The sequence below is a fragment of the Melozone crissalis genome, unplaced genomic scaffold, assembly GCF_028551555.1.
Source record: "Melozone crissalis strain CALT ecotype California unplaced genomic scaffold, PUWL_Pcris_2 ptg000007l_1, whole genome shotgun sequence".
Classification (NCBI taxonomy): Eukaryota; Metazoa; Chordata; class Aves; order Passeriformes; family Passerellidae; genus Melozone; species Melozone crissalis.
The window spans coordinates 1,220,880-1,241,431 of record NW_026535785.1 but is presented as its reverse complement, the minus strand read 5'-3'; the positions used below and the strand labels follow the sequence as shown (position 1 = coordinate 1,241,431).

Genomic DNA, 20,552 nt, shown 5'->3' with positions numbered 1-20,552 from the left:
AAAGCCGTGCTCATGGCACAACATGGGACGAGGGGCTCAAAGCCAGTCCTAGTGTCCAAGAGACTGAAAGGAGCAGAACAAGTTTGGCTTTATGCTTTACCTGCAGCTGACCCTTTTCTGTGAGTGCTGGTAAAGCAGCATCAGCTGCTGGCCAAACCCAAGCGAGTGAACATGAACAACATCATGGAATGGTTTGGGCTGGAAGGGATCCAAAGGCTCATCCAGTGCCATCCCCCTGCCATGGCAGGGACACCTTCCACTGTCCCAGGTGCTCCCAGCCCTGTCCAGCCTGGCCTTGGGCACTGCCAGGGATCCAGGGGCAGCCACAGCTGCTCTGGGCACCTGTGCCAGGGCCTGCCCACCCTGCCAGGGAAGGATTTAACCCTGATATCCCATCTAACCCTTTCCTCTGGCAGTGGGAGCCATTCCCTTGTCCTGGCACTCCAAATCCCAATGAAGAAAATCCTCAAAGTGAAGCTCCCAAGGCAGCCAAACACCTCAATGGCCACCAAAGCCTCTCTGCTCTCCTGGCTACCAGGAGCCAACGTTTAACCCAATTATCAGGTGCAGGAGTCCATTCCCAGGCCACAAAAGGTGACTTAGTCACATTAACTTCTACCTACAACAGTGCCATTCGTCACCAAGCCTTCAGGGACACACCTTTGGGAAAAACACCTGGCAGGTGTGCAGGGATCCCTGCCTCAGATCCAGGAGTCCAAAAAATGGAATAAAACACAAGCAAAACTATGAATTAGAGAGTAATCAATACTTAGAGACTTTATTATTTCATAGATTGCCAGGTATTCTGGCTGTGCCACCCAAGAGCTCAGAGACGGCAGAGCCTGGATGCAGATTGCTTCCCCTATCTACCTGCAGAGGTGCATTTGGGAACCCCAGATGTGCCACTGGGGAACTCAAATGCTCAATTCTGAGTACTCACAGGGCAACAGGCAGAAAAGGAGAGGAAAAATAAAGCAAAAATGCAGAAAGTCTACTCACAAGACCCAGAAGTCCTGAGTAGAGGCAAGCTATTTTTCAGACTTGTATTAAAATCAGAATGGCCTCAGACTGTGAATCCCATTCACCCTTCATGAGCAGCAAAAGAGCACCAACATCAGCCAGTGAAAGACACAGAAATGCATAGGGGATCTCTACAACCAAGGTTCCTCCACACCCCCAGCACCCACTGGACTGAGCTCACACACCTCAAAAACCAGTTTATTTGTAACACTCCCAGCACCCACCAAAGGCACAGATACTAAAATCTGGTGTGTGGGTCTAGGAAAACAAAGCTTTGCTTCAGCCCTGCCTCCCCCCTGAGCCCTTCCTCCTCCCAACGCCTGAAATAGGATGTTACCATTACAGAAAAACATGCTGGGTTTCTTCATCCTGCATTACAGAACAAAGTGTTACCCAATTCCCCTGTAAAGCACCAAGAAATAACTGTGAGCCCATCTGCATGGGGAAGCATCCACGTGCTGGAGGAACCCAGCCTTATGTAAGCCATGGTGTCTGACCACAGCCAGGGAAGGACCAAGGCAGCTTCCCTTAAACCCCACCCCAAAACTCACTTGGAGGGTCTGATTCAGGGGACAAATGAAATTCATGTCCCCAAGTTACAATTTGAGGTTCCTGCCATCAGAGTACCCAGAGCAAAGAATGCTGGGTGGTTGATTTTCCATCCTGGAGCTCATCCCCATTAACCAAAAATGAGTCATTTGTTGATATTGGTGAGCTCAGTTTGAACCCATGCCACCACCATTCTTATCTCAGGAGTTGAAAGCAGCTCCTTCCAAGGATCCAGCAAAGGCAGAGATCAGCATCCCAGAACGGGAATCTGGGCACTGGTAATCCTGGCGATCACAGAGCAGTTCAGTTTGGAAAAGCCTCTGAGATCACCAAGGCCAGCAGTGCCAGCACCTGCACTAAACCATGGGTCACATCTCCGTGGTGTTTAACACCTCCAGAGCCACAGGGTCCCCCCAGCCTCCTCTTGTCCAGGCTGAGCCCCCTGGGCTCCCTCAGCCCCTGCCCCACATCCCTTCCCTTCCCTGCGTGGGCCCAGCTCAGAACAGCAGCCAACAACAAGAGGTGCAAAACAGACCCCAAAATCCACAGGTAACAAATGTAATAACATCCATCTCTGTCCCCCTTCTGCCTGCTGGCAGCCAAAAGGAAACCCAAAAACACAGACACATTATTATGAAAAGCAAGTCAACTTCTTGCACGGGGAGAGGGATAACAAATGTTGCACTGCTCTGTTTCAAGCGTTTCAGATCTCAAACTGAACCCAGAAAAGGACATTACCAGTTAAGCTATTACAGCAAATGAAATGAAAATTGAAAATCAAGTCTAACCGACATTAAATTTAAATAAATGTATCTCAATTCCAGGATCATAACACATAGTTCTTATGACAAAAAACTTCTGGAGAAGGGAAAAACACCCTGGGTAACTCTGAATATCAAGCTACAGTACCACAGGCATCTCACAGTTTATCTAAATAAAGTGTCTCCTGCAAAGAGCCCTGGTTCCTCCAGCACAGGCTGCAGTGTGATTAACAGAGGTCCATTAGAGAGGCAATCCATAACCTGGCTCCTGTGAGGAGTCCCTGCCACATCCGTCTGCGTTTCCATGGCAACCAGGCAGGAAAATATAAAGCAAATTACAGTTAAATGAAAATTATTCTCCATGACAATATATGTTAATGCAGGAACATTTGCAAGGCCATTCCAGATAAAATGTTTACATTCACACATGTGTCTACAAAAATAAATAAAAGGCAGCTGGAGCAGCTAATGGATCACCCAAAGAGAAGGATCAGAGTCTTTTTTTGCTCCCCCTAAGTTTTAGTATGTTCATTAGAATAAAATTCTCCAAGCTGAAGAATACCCAAAGTATTTGCCCATTTCCAAGCAGAAACATTCTTTAAGGAACAGGTTTCCAGAAGATCTAAAACACACATTTCTGAATGTTGTGAACCTTTCATTTTCCTGGCTGCAAACAAAGAACACATTTATACCACCCCATCCCAGCAGAAAATGGTTTCAACAAGAGGTTAAGTTTATATTTAGAGAGATCTGACTGAAACTGGAATAGTGACTTATTTTAATCAGCTGTAACTCACTGAGAACTGGAAGGTGCTTTACACCTCAGAATTTGGGGCGCTGCCTCCACAGCTGGGAGAATCCATACCCCAGCAGGGTTTAAAGACAGCACAGGCCACTGAAATACTTTCAGAAAAGGCCACAATTAAGGCTGCAGAAGCTGATCATACTCTCCCACCATCACCACTTAGCCTGAATAGCCCTTTTTTTGGGAATGCCTCTCAGTTTGGGGAATCTATCTGCTGGAGCATGAGGGAAGTTAATTGGAATGAGGCTCCTCAAGATGCAGCCACTCGGTTATTTTTTTAACTCCCTTGGCTGGAGCCCCAAAGAACAGCCCAGAGAAAGGAAGGAGGTTATGAACTGACTCACAGTGTGTGCCACTGGAACGCCACGTTTCCAGAGGGGCTGAAACACTGCCCTGGAAAGCAGCCCTGCCAAGTTTCTTTCCCATGGAAATGCTGGGCCCGCTCTGCACAGGTGCAGGTCTCTGAGGCAGCCCCACAAAGAGCACAAGGCACTTTTTGAAGGCGTTTGGGAGAGCTGGAAGCACAGAGCGGGGCATTGAGCGCGCTGGCACAGCCGAGCCCGCTGACCTCTGCATCTGCTCTGCCTCCGCCTGCGGAACAATGCCGGCACCGTCAGCATCGTAACTTTTTATGGCACTGGGAAAACTGCAATCTTCTCCACGAGCCCGCTCCACCCTGCACATAAAACTGCTCATAGGTTCAGCCATAAAGCAAACGCCCTCCTTTGAAGCTGCCCCCGGAGCCCCGCGCACGTTGGAGAGCCGAGCTGGAGAGCACAGAGCACTGAGGCTTTACATAACCACCCTGGTGGAAAGCATCCCTCCCCAGCAGCCAGAGCCAGGTCAGGGAGTATCTGGGTAACACAACTCCTCACAGGTGAGCTCAGGTTACCCACACGCACCCAAGTCACACAGCACCCAATATATTCCAGCCATGCTCCACTTTCCCCGAGGATCAGCTTCCCAAGCAGCGTTCCCATCATCACTGCAGCTCAGCGCTGTGCCACAGCCCCTTCTCCTTCCCCTCCATGGGACGTGCAGGCAGAGCAGGGCTGGAAGGAGCTCTGGAGATCACCCAGACCCATCCCCTGCCAAGGCAGGGACACCTGGGGCAGGTGACACAGGGACACATCCAGGTGGGCTTGGAATGGCTCCAGACAGGACACCCCACACCCTCCCCGTGCAGCTGTGCCAGGGCTGTGCCACCCTCCAAGGAAAGCTCTCCCTCATGCTGAGGTGCAACTCCCTGTGCTTTAGTTTAATATATCTCCATACAATGCTCAGAATGCAACTATAAACAGTGTAAAAAACAAAACCTCACCCCTGCCAATGGAACCCCAGCAGCAGTTGCTAGGATCCTCTGCAAACCTCACTAATTGCTGGGATTGGGTTTCCAGGGAAGCTCCTTGCTGCAGCAGCAGAGGGGCTGAATGCTGTTTTCACAAAAGAACTTGTAAAACCCCAGGCTGCATGCCTGCAACAGCCAGGATTTATATTCCAGGCACAAATCAGATCATGCTGCACACACCGTGCTCCCAGGGCTCCGAGCAGGTGGATCCCACCAGGATGAGCAGCCCTGCTGCACGGCCAGGCTCCAGGGCCAGGCTCCCCGCCCTCCCTGATGGGCTCCACCTCCCTTTGAGGAGATTTGACTGGGTCTGATACCTCCCTGTTAGAAAATCATTTTCTCTGTAACCACAAGCAAATGCCTGCTAAGGTGGAGTGGGATTCCAGGAAAAGCAGGCAGCCTGCAGCTTTCCTGCAGGGAAACAGGAGATCCAGGGCTGATGGGCAGCACTGCAGCTACGAGTAACCTCATGGTAGAGACCCCCACTGCACAAATACAAATAAATCCACAAAAGAGAGACTACAAGAGCAGATCCGAGCAAGGACAGTGAGGGAGCTGCAGCAGAGGGAAGGAGCTGCTCCCTGTGAGCACAGAGCAGCCCAAACATCCCTGCCAGCATCCCGCACAGCCCAGAGCCTTCACCTCAGCACACCCACAGCCTCACTCCCCTCCCAGCACGCAGAAACAAGGTCCAGCTCTCCAGAGGGAGAGCAAGATACAGAACAACTCAGAGAGAAGGAGAAAGGCAGCAACAGACGGGAGGGGACCTCGAAAGGCAGACAGGCTAAAATTAGAGACAGGAATCTTGGATGAGGGGGACCAAGGCAAGAGCAGAACCTCCATCAGATGAGGCTCCTGGGAAAGGGGAAGGACGGACACGAGGGAGGAGAAACATGCTGGTGGGTGAAGCAGGGGAGGCTTGCAGACAGAACACACTGCAGGAGGAAATTAAATTCAGCATTTTAAGACTACAGCCTCCAGCTCCCTAGCCAAGGAGCTCTACTCAGCACACCAGCAAAGAGCCACCAAGTGACTGCTTGTCTGATCCCTTCCCCCCTGGACTAACTCAGAGGAATCCGTCTCTCACCACAGAACCAGTTTAACACCCCAGTGCCAGTGCTGATCACAGGGGAAGGGAGCTGAATTCACTGCAGAGCAGCTGAGTAACACAGGGCACCTCTGATCTCCTGGGAGAGCCAGGCACCTTCCAGGCTGCAGGGAAAATGAGGAACAGAGAGCCCAGAGCCAGGGAGCCAGCAGGCAGGACCCCAGCACATGCCAGGACAGGCCATGGCATGGAGTGCAGCCAGAGCAGCCAGCAGCCAGCCCAACTCCCAACCCCAGCACATTCCCCATACATGGGGACGAGAAACCACACCAACAAAAAAGGTCAGCATTCAAGGAGAACAGGTTTTCATCTTCAAACCCTTGCACTCGACCCTTGGGCTGCTGAGAGGGTGAAGTTTCACACACTACATCCCCAAAGTGGCTCGTCACAGCCCAGCTTGGATAAATGGATCTGCCTGTGCCGAGCTGCAAGCTGAAAGCACGGAGCCAGCCCGGGGTGGGCAGCGGCCAAGCGCCGTAACCGGAGCCCCCGGAGGCATCCAAACCCCCCAGCACAGCAGGAGCAGGATGTTTGAGTCCCCCCCACACACACCCCTTCCCTGCATTACCTACATCTCTTCCCAGCATGGCCACGGCTAATCTCATCCATCCCAAGATATATGGATATATTTATAGACGGGCTTACAGCTCCAGCACATCCCGGGCCTGACGCAACCGCGGAGCGCCGGTCGGTGTTGTTACCACAACGCTGACATTTCACAATCTGCCACAGCCACCCTCCTGCAGAACGTGGAAAACACCAGCCCCGGAGTGTAAAGTCTATCCCAAAGTGCTTTCCATGGGCTACAGTCACTGCCACAGTCAGCAGGATCCCGGCCCTGCCGCCTCCTCCCCGCAGCAGCTATCAGGAGACCATTCCCAAAGGGGAACTTCTTGGAACTTTATCTTGGCTCCTCCTGGACCCAGCCAGGCTGCAGAAACCCAGGCACTTACCAGTCATGGGGAGCTCCTGGTACAACTTGTTTACACAGCGCAGGTCACAGGACCGGCTGGAAGGTGTAAGCAGGATACAGTTTTTATGGCTCTGAACTCCTGCCCAGATAAGCCGATAAGGCCCCGCTGGGGGCGGGGAGCACTTTCATGTGTGCGTGATTTGAAAGGAAGAGGCACCACCAACTGCAGCTAAGCACTTGCTGCTTAATAATGAAGCTTCCATTCACCTCTAAAGCTATTTAATGCCTTTTTTTTTTTTTTCTGGAGTTCCTAATTACGCATCCTTTCATTTCACATCCCGATATTGAGGGCAGCACCGTGTTTCCAAGCCTCTGGCTGCCGAGCCCTCAGGGACACGCTGCCTCCGGATCCTGGTGAATTTTTTAGAGGGTAACATCTCCCTTCTTGACTCTCTGATTCTTCCCCATGCCTGTGACACAGTTTTAGCAGCTTTATGCTGCTCTGAAGGTAAATTATTCGAGACTGTTTCTAACCTGCAGAGCTGTCAGTCTCTCAGAAATAATTACAGAGGCAGCTGCCTCCAGCCTGTGCTTCCCCGAGCCCGAACCACCCTTCCGTGACACCCTGCAAACACCCACACCCAAACCAGGACCACCTTAACGCTCCTCTCACAGCAAATCCAACACAGCACAAGAGCAAGGGAGATGCCTTCTCCCTGGAAAAGCATCCATCCCCTCACACGCAGCTGAGACAAAGCTGCTTTTACACATACTGCAAAGTTTTCTGGCCTCTCCATTCTCCCAGTCAGGAAATTTCAGTACATGGCATTTCAGCCACATACAAACCCAGCACCAGCACAGACACACTTGCACCTAACAGCAAAATAAATATTTCAGTGTTTCCACAAGATATCCAGTGTTGTAACCTTTGGTTTCCGACTCCAAACGCAACATACGATCAATACCCTGCTCCTGCCACTGCAGTAATTCACAGAGGAAGGTTTATTTTAAAAACACTCATCGGGTAAGTTTGGTTTTCTTGGAGACAGGGGAAGAAAGGCTGCCTCCAGATTTGGAGAGGATAAATAATTCAATGCCTGAATGCCAAGGGCAGCGTGCACACATCCATATGGCAGGGACAATGCAGACAGTAAGATATGCTGCACATCACCACCCTGACAGTGCCTTCAACCCTGACCTAGAAAAAAACATCACTTTCTCCTGGCTCCAGCAGCCAGCTCCCTCCCTGGTGCTGGAAGTGCCTCCCCATCCCTGGCTGCACTCGCAGCCTCTGCTCACCACAGCTGCACAGCAATGCACGCCTTACCCACGCAACGAGCTCCAGAAAACGGGAACAAACCTGGAGATGGAGGTTCCACACGTCCTCTTTGGGAGCTCACGCCGTCCCAGCCAGCGCTGAGAGGGGCAGGAAAAGCCAGGATGGTTTCTCAGACTCAGGCCTGGCCAGACGCCGGCGGGGCCCCAGGGGAGGAGGAGCAGAGGGAACGGGGAGGCTGCTCCGGCTGCCGAGAGCCAGCACCCACCCCAGCCCTGCAGGGGCTGCCACGGAGCCACCCTCGAGGGACAGGGACCACGTGGGCCACGATGGACAGACACACAACCATGGAGAGCCCACTGGATGGACACACAGCCAGCAGGACCGTGCTGGACGGACACGGGGCCAAAGAGACCGTGCTGGATGGACACGGGGCCAAACCAATCATGTTGGATGGACACGGGGACCAAAGTGACCCCACTGGACAGACACAGAACCAAACCAATCATGTTGGATGGACACGGGGACCAAAGTGACCCCGCTGGACAGACACAGAACCAAACCAATCATGTTGGATGGACACAAAGGTCCCACTGGATGGACACAAGACCACGTAGATGATGTAGGATGGACACAAGATCACTTAAATCATGTTGGATGGACACAGGACCAAATAGACCATGTTGGATGGATAAAGGACTACACAGACCCCACTGGACAGACACAGAACCAAACCAATCATGGTGGATGGACACAAAGGTCCCACTGGATGGACACAAGACCACACAGATGACATAGGATGGACACAAGATCATTTAAATCATGTTGGATGGACACAGGGCCATGTAGATGCCACTGGATGAACACTGGACCACACAAAGACCGTTTCTTCCCCCAGAGAAGAGAGAGAAGAACTGCTCACCATCCCTCCTATCCTCCACAACCCCCATGGACATCAAGCCTGCAGCCACAGTCATTTCACACTCCCAAAATTAACCACCACACATCACCCTGTCTCACTGTCCCAGCTTGATGATCTGATCATTTCACTACATCCTACAACTTGAAGAAAACATTAGAATCAAGAGAAAGAATTCTGCAGCCCAAAATACCTGGTATAATTAACTGCACTTTCCAACACGATTATTTCCTTTCCTGACCCCAATTATTCCTTCAGTTTATTAAAGAAAACTCAGATACAGAGCAACGTTAACACCCAAAGAGTCACATAAACAGAAAAAAAAAGTCTGAGGGCACCATTACAAACAGACTTAATGGAACTCCAAGATTGGAAATGGATCTTGAAAGCTGTCAGATCAAAGCACGATCTTTCTCGTGTAAGGACTGCATTACCCTCGGAGCCACAGAGCTAATACCATCTATAAAAATATTTTGCTCAAATAAGTGAAGAACAGCAGCGTTTCATCTGTCAAAAGGTGCGAGGCTTTTATGGGATTAGCCATTCCACATGCAGCATAAAAATTAGAGCAGATTTTTAAAAGCCCCCAGCTCAGCTGACGGAGACTCCACAGCCCGACGTGCGCCCGCTCTCTTCACATGCTCTCCACACCGAGCACATTTTTCACTCTTATTAGCATTTAAGCTTCTTTTTACTTTTTTCTCCCCCCCTTACTCTCATAAAAGATTACAAACTGGCATCACCCATAAGCAGCCTCAGCTGAAGCACCACCACCCAGACTCAGAGAAATTACGATTTTTAAATACCCAACGGTTCCCTGAGAAAATACACCAGAAAACACCAGTTCTCACACAGGGAAGCTTAAAAAGTGGAGTAGAATGTGCTCAAAACCAGCCTCCAGACCACGGGCGCTGACAGCTTCCCACCCCCCTTCCCAGCAGGATTCCAAAGGCAGCGTTTTGCCCAGATTTTAAGGCTGCACAAACCTGCTTAGGACGCCTGTGATTTGAAATAATTGCCTACACAAGCTTTCCCCCAACATTGATGGGAGTATTTTTTATGGCCGTGCATCGGTGGCACACAAATTACGTAACACTTGGCTGAGAACCCTCCGAAAAAGCAGCTCTGTGCCGCTAATCCCTCACGCAGGAAGGAGGAAAATATTTAAAAGCTGCATACAAATCATTCCTGTGAGTGTCGTGCAGACTGGTTTAAATTAGATGGGGTAAAAATATATGTGAGCTGATCACGAAACACTGGAATCTTTGCTATGGAGACACCGGTTCCTCTCCGCAGCCTTTTACAACCGAAATACAGGGAATTCTCCCCGGCAATGCAAGGAGCACACAGGCACCTTTACTAGAGCTCATCAAGGAAATAGGAGGAGAATAACAACCCCCATGTAAATATTTTCCAGTATTATTTGCTTTGCTGTACTGAAAAGCAGCAGTACCTGCCACTACTTGCTCTGGGTCTGCCACCATTAAATCTTAATACCCAGGAGGAATTTCAATCCGTAAGGCAACTGCTGAGCCTGAAATTCAGGTACAGGGCAGGAAGAGGGGCAGACCTCCTCAGAAAGCCGTCACTCCATAATTTTACAAAATGTAATTAACCAGCTCCGGCCCTGTGCCTTTCCTTCCCTAGGAGGAGGATTTCTTCACCGAGTAATTAGCCTGTCCCAGTTAAGACTCAAGTCACCATACAACATATTTTCCCCAAAACAAAGCCACATGCACTATTTAAAAAAAAATATTGCCATTTCCTCACAGCCACTTAAATCTCTTCCCAGCTTTTGGCTTAGTCACTGCCTGGATCTAAAACTCAGTGAATCCAACCCACCGCTGTGGGAGCCGCTAAAACCCTGGGTTTATTCCCACACTGGAGACACTTCATCATTCCAGAGCACTGCCTCCTTTTAATGTATAGAAAAGCTGGAGGTAAGGGGAAAAAAAACCTCTTAGTACTTCAAACACATGTCCAAAAGCCACAACATAAAGACAAAGAGGACAGATTAAACGCTGTAAAGACACACTCGTCGGGAACCTTCCTTTGAAGTGTCTGCAGGAAACACTGTCATCACGCAGCCATGTTACAATTACACAGTTAAAATAATCAGCACCAGTTGTAAGCAGCCCATCTGGTTCCCTGGAAAGGGAACACTGCTGGTACAGTATTGATTAACACGAAGAGTCTCACTGACCCCAGAGAAATGCATTTGTCTGCTCTGCTGAGCAGCGGAAGAACGCGGCACGACGCCGTGCTACGCTTGGCTTTGTTCACGAGCATTTGGGGGGACTCAGTCCACTAAAACACGAGTGGAAAATAAAATAATCTTATCAGGTTGCCTACCACACACGAAGGAAGAAATTAAGCCAAAGGGTTTTTGCTCTGGGGCTTTTTTTTAACATTTCCTCCCCCATCCAAACCCAGCCCTCAAAGTGGACAATCTGCAGGTTTAAGTCTGAGAAAATGCTGTTGCAACATCACAAAAACAAAAAGCTGCCCACGGAGGAGAAAAAAAAAAAAAAAATCAGCTCACTCTGAACCATGCTTTTTTATGAAATGGAGAAACAGACAAGAGTTCATTTCTAAAAGCAGAAGCAGAACCGAGCAGCAGAACCAAGTGTGGAACACGAAACACAACATCTCCAGTTTCCAGCCAGCGCCGACATGGCCGGGGCTCCCCGGTCACTGTTTACACCAGGAACGAGTCAAAAACAGCCTTGGGAACCGAGGGTGGCCGTGCTTTCCAGCCCTGCGCGTTGTCTGCTGCACGGGCAGCTCGGTTTGCAGCGAGTTTGGCAGGCCGAGCCCTCCACTGACTCACATAGCCCGGGGTGCCACAAGCCCCGGCTCGCCGGACGGGTTCACAGCAAAGCCCTTCTGCAGGCTGGATGTGCCCCGGCAGGCCCGAGAGCTCCCGGAGCACCGGGGAGCCCTCCCGGAGCCAGCGGGACCCGGAGCTGCTGCGGGCCAAGGCCGAGCCCCGCCGAGCCTGGCACCTCCCGAGGCCCGAGCAGCCTTCGAGCCCGGCACAAGCCGGGCCCGAGCAGCCTTCGAGCCCGGCACAACCCGGGCCCGAGCGCCGCCGAGCCTGGCACCTCCCGAGGCCCGAGCAGACCCCGCCGAGCCCGGCACAACCCGGGGGCCGGCCCCGCCGACCCCGGCACAGCCCTGGGCCGAGCCCGGCACAAGCCGGGCCCAGCAGCCTCCGAGCCCCGGACGGGCTCGCACGGAGCCCCGCAGCTCGCCCACCCCTCCCGGGCAGCCCCTGCCCTGCCGAGCGCTTCCCACGGACACAAAACAGGGCACGGAGCTCTGGAAGCAAACGCCAGAGTTTCCCAGCCACAGCACGTTCCAAACCCCTCCACAGCCATCTCACACTACTCCAACCTGGAATCTGCCAGAAAATCCAGGCTGAAAACGCCAACTTTTCTCGTTTTTAAGTTAATCAAGTTAAATATTGAGCTCTTAGTAGGGCACACACAAAGAATGCATCGATGCTGTTGGGAAACGTGAGAGTTAATCTCCTTTTCCCTCTCCATGACTCCGTGGAGTGGTTTTCCCCCCACAGAAAAAGGAAATAATTGGAGTCATTACATAAAAATGTTCCATTTTATGAACAAAACAAAGGAGAAATACACTGAACTCCAAGTTCCTTAAAATTATATAAACCTCAGGAAAGCACACAGCTACAAGGCAGCACAGACGTTTTCACCTAAAAATCTTTGCCTACAGAGAGGGTAAAAATGATGTGTGTACCCCATTTCAGAAGCCATCTCAGGAGGGAATTTTGCTTCAAGAGCCGCCTGGAATTCGCTCTCTGCCTATAGAGCCGTGTCCCCAGTGGTGAGAGAGCACTTTGTGTACAAAACCAGGAGGGGGGAGGAACCCTTTCCTGCAACTGGATATCAAAACACATCCCCGAGCCCGGAGGAGAAGCCAAGCCGTAAACACACGGCCCCTGTGCCTCAATGAAGGGCCCGTTCTGAGCCGCGCAGCCCGGACAGCTGCTCCCTCTGGGAAAGGGCAGAGGGCACCGAGGGCTCGCCTCATCCCCGCTCCCTCCGAGGTCATTTGCCTTTCTAAACACGAATCCATTCCCGGCCTGGGGGAGGCTCGTCCTGGGCTGCAGCTGTTTGGGCTTCTTTTTTTTTTTTTTTTTTTTTTTTCCTCCCTCTCTTCCTTTCTGCTAAGGGGCAAAGGTGTCGAGCAGCCCCTCCCCGGCACACAAAGGCTCCTCGGAGGACAGAATCACGGAGCGATTTAAAGATTAAACTGGGAAATAAATGGAAGCGGCGGGGCTGGGGCCGGCTGGGCTCGGTGCGGCCCCGGCCCTGCGCACACACAGGCAGGGCTAACGCCTACCCGGGGATGATGAAATGGGAAACGGAAATTACCATTTCAGACAACTTTTGGTATTGTTCCTCCCAGCGCAGCGCTCACCCCAAAACGCATTTCCCCCCCACCCCACACCCCTGCGAAAAAAACATCCCCACCCCAAAAACCGGGGTCCGGAGGGCGGGGGGGTGCCCGTGCTGCGGGCTCGGCTCGGAGCTCCGAGTTCCTCCCACGGCTCCCCACGAGCCTGCGCACCCCGAAACAGCGACCGGCCCCGGGGCTCCCCCCGCGGCCCTCCGAACCGCCACCCCCGCCATCCCCCCGCAGCCGCTCACCTCCTCCGCCGCCCCCCAAAATCCCAACGTCCTCTTCCCACCCGCGCTGCGGCGCTTCCTCCCCTCGAGCCGACCCCGCGCCGCTCCCAGCCCGCACCGGGTCCCACCTCCCACCGCTACCGGTGCTCCCCGTCCATCCCCCACCCCGGCCCGCTGCCCCCCCGCCGACCTCGGCCCCCCCCGCTCCAGGTGCCGCTCCCGGTGCCCCCCGCGGCCGCGCAGCCCCTCTCTCCGGGAGGCCCCCGGCCCCTCTGCCCTCCACCCCGTGTCTGCAGCGCTCCGGTGCCCCCCCCGCGCCACCCGCCCGCGCTTACCGGTGCTCGGCGCTCAGCGGGCCAAGGGCAGCCCCGCGGCGGAGCGAGGCCTGCGGCTCGGCCGGCCCCGCCGCATAGAGCGGGGGCTGGCGGGGATTTGGGGGCGCCTCTGGGGGCTCCGGGGGTCCCGGGGTCCGGCCCTAGCGCGGGGGGCGCGCGCCGTGGCGGCTCCGGGCCGCGCGCTCCATCCCCCGCGCGCCGCTGAGACGCCGCCGCTCATTGGCCCGATGAGACGGCGCCGCTGATTGGCGGGCGCGGCTGTCCGGGGTGGGGGGAGGAGCCGCGGCGCCCCCCCCTTCCCACCCCGGCGAGCGCGCGGGGGGTGACGGGAGCGCGGCCGCGCGCGACGTGTCCCGGCAGCGCCGCCGCCCATTGGCTGCGCGCGCCGGGCGGCGCTTCCGGGGCGGGGCCTGCGGGGGGAGGGAGGGGCCGGGGACCCCCCGCGAGCGGGACCGGAACCGGGAACGAGACCGAGACCGGTACCGGTACCGGAACTGGCCCGCAGGGACGTACCGAGCTCCGGGACCGGGACCGGGACCGGGATAGGCCCCACAGAGACCTGCGGGCTGAGCTAGGCCCCGGGAACGGGCCCGCCGCGCTGCCCCGGCATTGTGGGATCACCGGAACGGGCACTCCCGGTTGGCAGTGGTACCGGGCGGTGGTCGATGCTGCCGGTGTTGGCACTTGGAGCACCGGTGTGCCCGGAAATCGGTGTTGGGACAAGGCGCCGGTTTGGGAGGTGCCGGGGCACCCCTGCTCCAGCGGCACACGGACACAGCGCTCGGGTCCGCTCCGGGCCCGTTCCTCCGTCACATCCCCACGGCAGCTCCCGGTGCCGTGCGTGCCGTGTCCCGGCAGGACAGTGAGGAGTGACACAGCTGCCATGGTGGGAGACAGCCGGGGGATCCCCCTGGAAGGGACACGGACACGCTGGCCCAGCTGCTCGCTCCTGCCCACGCCAGGTTCTGGGGCTCCTTTCACACAACACCGAAACGCTCTGTGCAGCTTTTACGTGCAGGGTGGTGCCTCCTAAAAACGCGCTTTGAGCGTCTCCCAAACAGGTCATTCCTGCTGGGCAATGTCAGTGATTCCCTCATCCTCCTGGAGCGCTCCAGGAACGGCTGCTTGACCAGGTGCTGGTTGATGACAGGCTGGGACCCATCGGTCACAGGCGGAGTTTGGGCAGGAATTGTTCCCTGTGAGGGTGGGCAGGCCCTGGCAGAGGTGCCCAGAGCAGCCCCTGATCCCTGGCAGTGCCCAGGGCCAGGCTGGACGGGGCTGGGAGCACCTGGGGCAGTGGCAGGTGAGAAGGGATGACTTTGGGGTTCATGCAGCCCAAAGCACGGCCCTGTTGTGCTGTGTGCCCGCTCTCTGTACCACACCCAGTGTCCCAGCCCCTGTGTGTCACCAAGGCACCCAATTCCAGGCAGGAACCCCGGCCAGGAGCAGGTCCCAGCCCTGCCGTGGGTGGCAGAGCTGTCACCACGCGTTGTTTTGGTTGCCAGCATGGGGAAGCCTGCAGGCAGCAGCTCTGCCATGAGCTCATCTGGAACATTGTGGGTTTAACCCCCTGTGCCAGGAGCGGGGCTGGAACTGGGATCTCTCCTCTGGCACGTGCAGGGGGTCACACACCTGAGGGACAGCTCTGGGGTGCTGGGGGCCACAGCCCCAGGAACAGAACCCCCCCTGTGTGTGCTGGGCTCAGCAGGACGCAGTGCCTCAGAGCACGTGGCCAGCTCTGCTGTTAAATAACAGCAGGAGAGAGGTTTATTCTGAGCCTGCTAAGCTGGTCCTGTGCTCCACTTAGGCTTAGTCTTTTTATCTCTACCCATCTCCCTGCTCTGTAAGACCTACTAAACCAGTGAAAAGAAAGGGGTTGGGGTTTTTTTGGCTTCCTTTCCATTAAGCTTCTTGTGACAGCTCCCTGCAAACGCTGCAGGTGAGGGTTGGCCTCTGAGCACAGGAGAGGGGAAATACATGTTTTCATTTCCTAAATATAGTTGTCTGTAACTGCTTCCTTGACAACCTTGAATGTCATCCAGGTCAGAGATCCAGTGCTGGGGAGGAAGTTAAACCCTTTCTGTGTCACCCTGACCTTTTTCTATTTGAACACAACAGCCTGGTTCAGGGAGGAACTTTCAAGTACTTAGAGAAGGAAAGCTGACAGCAGGAATGGGAGGATTATTTCCTTGGGGGCTGTTCTGCTGGTTTTCTGGGTGAGACTTGTGTGATGGGGATGTTTAACCTGCCTGGCTTTGTTACCCTGGGCTGGCTTTTGCTCCTTAATTGCAATACTTAAGACAAAAAAAAAATCTTACAGTCAATTGTTGAGCACCTTTGTCCTTTGATAAAGGTTGTAAGCTCTTAAATCCTAAAATAAAACAAATATCCTGGTGCTGAGGAGGAAAGAGAACATTGTGTGAGGGCAGGGAAATTAGGCCACTTGGGGAATGTGCTTTCAGGCCTATTTCTGTCTGTCCCAACGAGCTAAAAGGACTCTGACTTTGGGGACAGAGCTCCTGACCCTGCGCTCGTTGCTCTGGCACTGCTCCCTGGCCCACTCTGGGGATGGCACCTGTGCCAGCCCCTCACCTGCTCCAGCAACCTGTGGGTGACCAAACTCACCTGAGTCCTTCAGCAGCTGCGTTGTGAGGGAAGGAACCATCAGGCCAGTCCTGAAGTGAAAAATTCCTGGGCTGTGCTTCTGTGGGTGCAGCTCCCTGCTGATTCAGCTCCTCACAGGATGGAGGGGTGGCAATCTATCTTTAACAGATGAAACAAGGTGTGATTTATGGCTGGTACAGGGTAAACCCTCAGTGACCAGTCAGTGCCAACATGGCAGAGGCCAAGAGAATAAAACTTGAGAAGAGCTTGGATGAGGAAAACCTTTCCTTTAAGCTTGGCTCATGTTTTAATTAATGTCATCTATTAACATTTTGAAGAGAAATGGGTTTGGCAAACCAAGCAGCCATTTGGGAAGGCAGTGAGGAGTACAGCTGCTGTACTGCAGCAGGAACCTCCCTGGCTCTGTACAGACTTTCACTAAATAAAGCTGCTTTCAACCATCCTTGTATTTCTCTGCCGTTGTTATTGTTGTTAAGGACACTCCAACTTAAGCTGTTCCACCTGTGATGCCATAAAGAAATAAAAGTGTGGGTTTTCACTTGCTTTATAGTGTGGTGGCTGCTCAGAGCTCTACAAGAGGTAATTAAGGCTAAGTTCATGGAACAGCTCTCTCGTATTCCAATCTGCATTGTTTTGAAGGTCTAACCCCTTGGCACAGCTTGCTTGTCCCCAGATCTGTGTGTTTTGAAGGTTTAACTCCTTGGAGCAGCCCACTGAGCACCCAGCTGAGTCCCAGTGAAGCACCAGGACTGGGATCAGGACAGGCAGAGCCCACGGCCCAGGAGCTGATGTAGCTCCTGTAACAGCAGCATTTTTGGATCCCTCAAAGCTGGGAGCTGCTGCTGTGCTGGGTAAAGCCTGTTTGCAAGGCTCCCTGCAGAATTTACTTACGCCTGCGTGAGGAGTGGTCCGTGGAGCTCTGTCCCTGGTGCATCCACAGAGCAGGGATTTGGGGGAAGCGCTCTCCTGCTGCTGGGTAAACGCCTCTATTGATGTTCCAGGTGTGAACTCCTCACAGCCCGGCTCTAATTACTGTTTTTATCATTCCTAATGACAGCCTTTAGGTTTCCAGGCTGCTTATGGATTTCAGGGGTGTGGAGTGACAGTTGCTCACTCGGAGCTTAGTGACCTCCTCCGGTCTGAGGGCTCTGGAGATGGCTTCAGCCACCTCCCGCACACAGATGGGCTCCTGGCCTCGCTGAGCCCCGCTCACCCCAGCAGCTCCCCGGGGAGTGCACCCTGCAGAGTCATCTGCTCTGAGTCACCGACAGCCACCTCCCTCCCCCTGCTCTGCCCTTTGCTCTGCTCTGCCCCTCTCCCTGCTCTGCCCCTCTCCCTGCTCTGCCCCTCTCCCTGTCCTGCCCCTCACCCTGCTCTGCCCCTCACCCTGCCCCTTTGCTCTGCTCTGCCCCTCACCCTGCTCTGCCCCTCTCCCTGCTCTGCCCCTCTCCCTGTCCTGCCCCTCACCCTGCTCTGCCCCTCTCCTGCTCTGCCCCTCTCCTGCTCTGCCCCTCTCCCTGCCCCTCTCCGAGTGCTGCTCCCTCTCACCGTGTTGGCTTTCCCAGAGGTTCCTAAGCCCCGGCTGGCTGGCAGACGGAGCGGTGGCTGCTGTGGGGTGGCCGAGTCCCCGTGATCCCCTGCCTCCAGCCATCTGTCACCTGCCTGTCTTACACTGCCAGGGCTCTAGAGGTGACCCCGAGATGGATTTGTACCCCAGGGCCGTGTCCCAGGCTGGCCCTGGGGCTGGGGAGGCTCTGTGCCCCAGGGAGGGGCAGTGTCAGTGCCCATGGAACTGGAACTCGCTGTGATCCCAAGCTGTTCCTGGAGGAGTGAAAAGGTGTGATGGGCTTGGACTGGCTCATGGAAAAAGGCTGAGCAGCTCTTTCCTGGTGAGGAGTTTTACTGTGCTCCAGGGAAAACCGTGTGGTCTTTTAAGCACATCCTTTGTTGCTGAAAACCCTAAAGCTCTTGGCCTTGCTGTGCTGAAGGGGAGCATCTATCCCTTGACCTTGATTTGTCATCTGCCAAGAAGTAATCAAAAAAATCCCATCTGGTGCATGACAGAGACACACAGTGCTGGGGCATGCCGGGAAGCTCCGGGGCCTCGGAGCTGGGTGGTTTGTCCTGCCTCAGCAAAGCCCTGGCTCAGCTGCTGGAGGGAAATTGCACCCTGTGAAAGGGCTGAATTTACCTTCCAGCAGCTTCAGCTCTCCATGTAATCCTTGATTCATTGAGGAGAAGTCTGTGGTGGTGCAGTGGCCACCAGATTCCAGGTATCCATTTACCCCCCTGGCAAGGTGCTGCGTGGAAATGAGTCAGGGATGGGCTGGGGGGGCTGAGGAACTTCCTGAGCCCCAGAGGGCAGGAGGGTCTTACAGGGAGCCTGGGAACAGGAGAGGTGAATTGTCAGACAGAGCAGAGCTGTGTTTCCCATGGAAACTGACTTCTCTTGGCCTGAAAAGAACAAGCTGCGGCTGCTAATGCTGCTTCCTGCTCCTAACCTGCTCAGGAGATAAAGCTGGGATTTCAGCCTCCAATCCAGCACCTTTCCCCGGTAGTAAATAGACGTGGCATTACTGGGTGATGTCATGGTTGGAGCACATCCCAGCAAGGCCAAGCCTGGATCAGGTTATATCTGGCCTCTCAGAATATTGGCTTACTCCCAAAGGAGCATATTGCCAGTCCAAGGGCAGTGACTGAGGCCACCTTTCCCAAGGTCACCTCTGGCACGCACAGAGGGGACAGCCTGGGCTGCCCACGCAGGGCAGAACCTCCTGACTCCGCTTCGGGCACCACTTTGTGTTGGCACCAGCGAGGCAAAGACCCCCAGCCCTCCTTTGTGGAGTCATGGAATGGTTTGGGTGGAAAAGGACCTTAAAGCCCATTCTGTTCATGGGCAGGGACACCTTCCACTGTCCCAGGGTGCTCCAAGCCCCACCCAGCCTGGCCTTGGGCACTGCCAGGGATCCAGGGGCAGCCACAGCTGCTCTGTCCAGCTTTCCTGGTGCTCTGTCATCTGGTTGCCTTTGAAGCACAGTGTGAAAAAAGGGTTAGAAATTGTGTCAACTCCAGCTCTGTGCTGTGTCTGTAAATAACCAGTACTCCCAGTTCAGCACAGCTTGGTCACATCCAGGCCTGGATCTTCCAGCTGGGAGTCAGTGCAGCCTCCCTGGGCATTCCATGTGGGATCTGTGGGTGGAGGTGCCCCCAGCTGCCACATCCCCTCTGAACAGCCTTCATGTACTAACTGGCACCGAGCTGTGTGCGTGTAAATTGAACTGTTTGATCCAATCAGTGACACAGAGAGATTTCCAGGAGTGAGGGGACATTAATGTGCCAGGGATGGGGCAGCCACAGCTTCTCTGGGCAACCTGTGCCAGGGCCTCACCACCCTCAAAGTAAACATCAATTTCTATGTATTTGTTCACTCCCTTTCCTCAGAGCACAGTTCAGTCCCTCACTCCCATCGCAGACACCCAGGCTGTTTTCTACCAGAGCTCACTCCTACCTCGGGCTGTCAGAGGGGAAACCTTCCTCAGCAACAGCTGCACAGGGAGGGAGCTGCTCTCTTTCCTCGCTGCTGAAGCTAACACTGCAGAGGTTGTTCCTTCTTTTCCCAGGCATTACAATTACATGGGATTAGGAGGGATAAAATCCCAGAGCCGGGACGGTTGTGTGCTCACACCACCAGACTCCAGTATCAGGCCTCCCCAGAGGTGGCTGCAGCCTCCTGCTAACCTTGCAGGGACCCTCTCGCCCCTCCCAGCCGTTTGTTCTCCTGCCTAAATAACTTGGGCCCAGGCCAAGGCCGGGCCCTGGCCCCGCTGGAGCCCGGAGAAATCCGGGGCTGGTGGAGAACCGTCTGTTCAATGAGACGTGAGCGGGCTGGCCCTTGTTTGAGGCTCGCCTGCAGAGCAGAGCCCGCCGGAGGAGCGGCGGGAGGGGCCGGGCCCTCAGGCCGTCCGCGGCCCCTCAGACCGTGCCCCCCCTCCCGTTACCGCGGGAACGGCGCGACCCTTCCCGGCAGCCCCCGCGCGCCGCCGCCGCCATCTTAAGGCCTGGCAGCGCGGAGCGCGCCCCCGCTTCCAAGATGGCCGCTCGGCCCTCAGCGGCCGCTTCCGGCCCTGCCGAGGCCGCGGTTCTGGTAACGGCGGAGCCGCCGCGGCCCGGCCCGGGCTCGTCCCGCCGCCGCGGCCTCTGAGGCCTCCGAGGAGCGGGAGCGGCGGACATGGCGC

General features: G+C 54.8%; 2 protein-coding genes across 2 annotated transcripts in view; both read right to left on the bottom strand.

Annotated features, from left to right (window-relative positions):
• The window catches only part of ANKRD11 (ankyrin repeat domain containing 11), a 128,059-nt gene extending 114,244 nt beyond the window's left edge, over nucleotides 1–13,815 (bottom strand). The window contains exon 1 of the mRNA XM_054269418.1: nucleotides 13,693–13,815. The gene's annotated coding sequence lies outside the window, so the exon portion shown is untranslated. The remainder of the gene's footprint in view (nucleotides 1–13,692) is intronic.
• A 17-nt stretch (nucleotides 13,816–13,832) lies between these two features.
• On the bottom strand, nucleotides 13,833–20,547 carry LOC128932853 (uncharacterized). The gene is made up of 2 exons (XM_054269590.1): nucleotides 20,316–20,547; nucleotides 13,833–14,209 (listed from the first exon to the last, which is right to left on the bottom strand). Exons 1-2 carry the CDS (start codon nucleotides 20,545–20,547, stop codon nucleotides 13,833–13,835), a joined length of 609 nt encoding a protein of 202 aa, XP_054125565.1.
• Between the last annotated feature and the right edge of the window lie 5 nt (nucleotides 20,548–20,552).

Excerpts from the sequence above, each read along its gene's own strand:
- LOC128932853 (XM_054269590.1), bottom strand. The coding sequence starts at position 20,547 with ATGTCCGCCGCTCCCGCTCCTCGGAGGCCTCAGAGGCCGCGGCGGCGG. Across the intron at positions 14,210-20,315 it reads AGGGTCGCGCCGTTCCCGCG|CTCGGTACGTCCCTGCGGGC; the intron begins GTAACGGGAGGG and ends CCGGTCCCGGAG.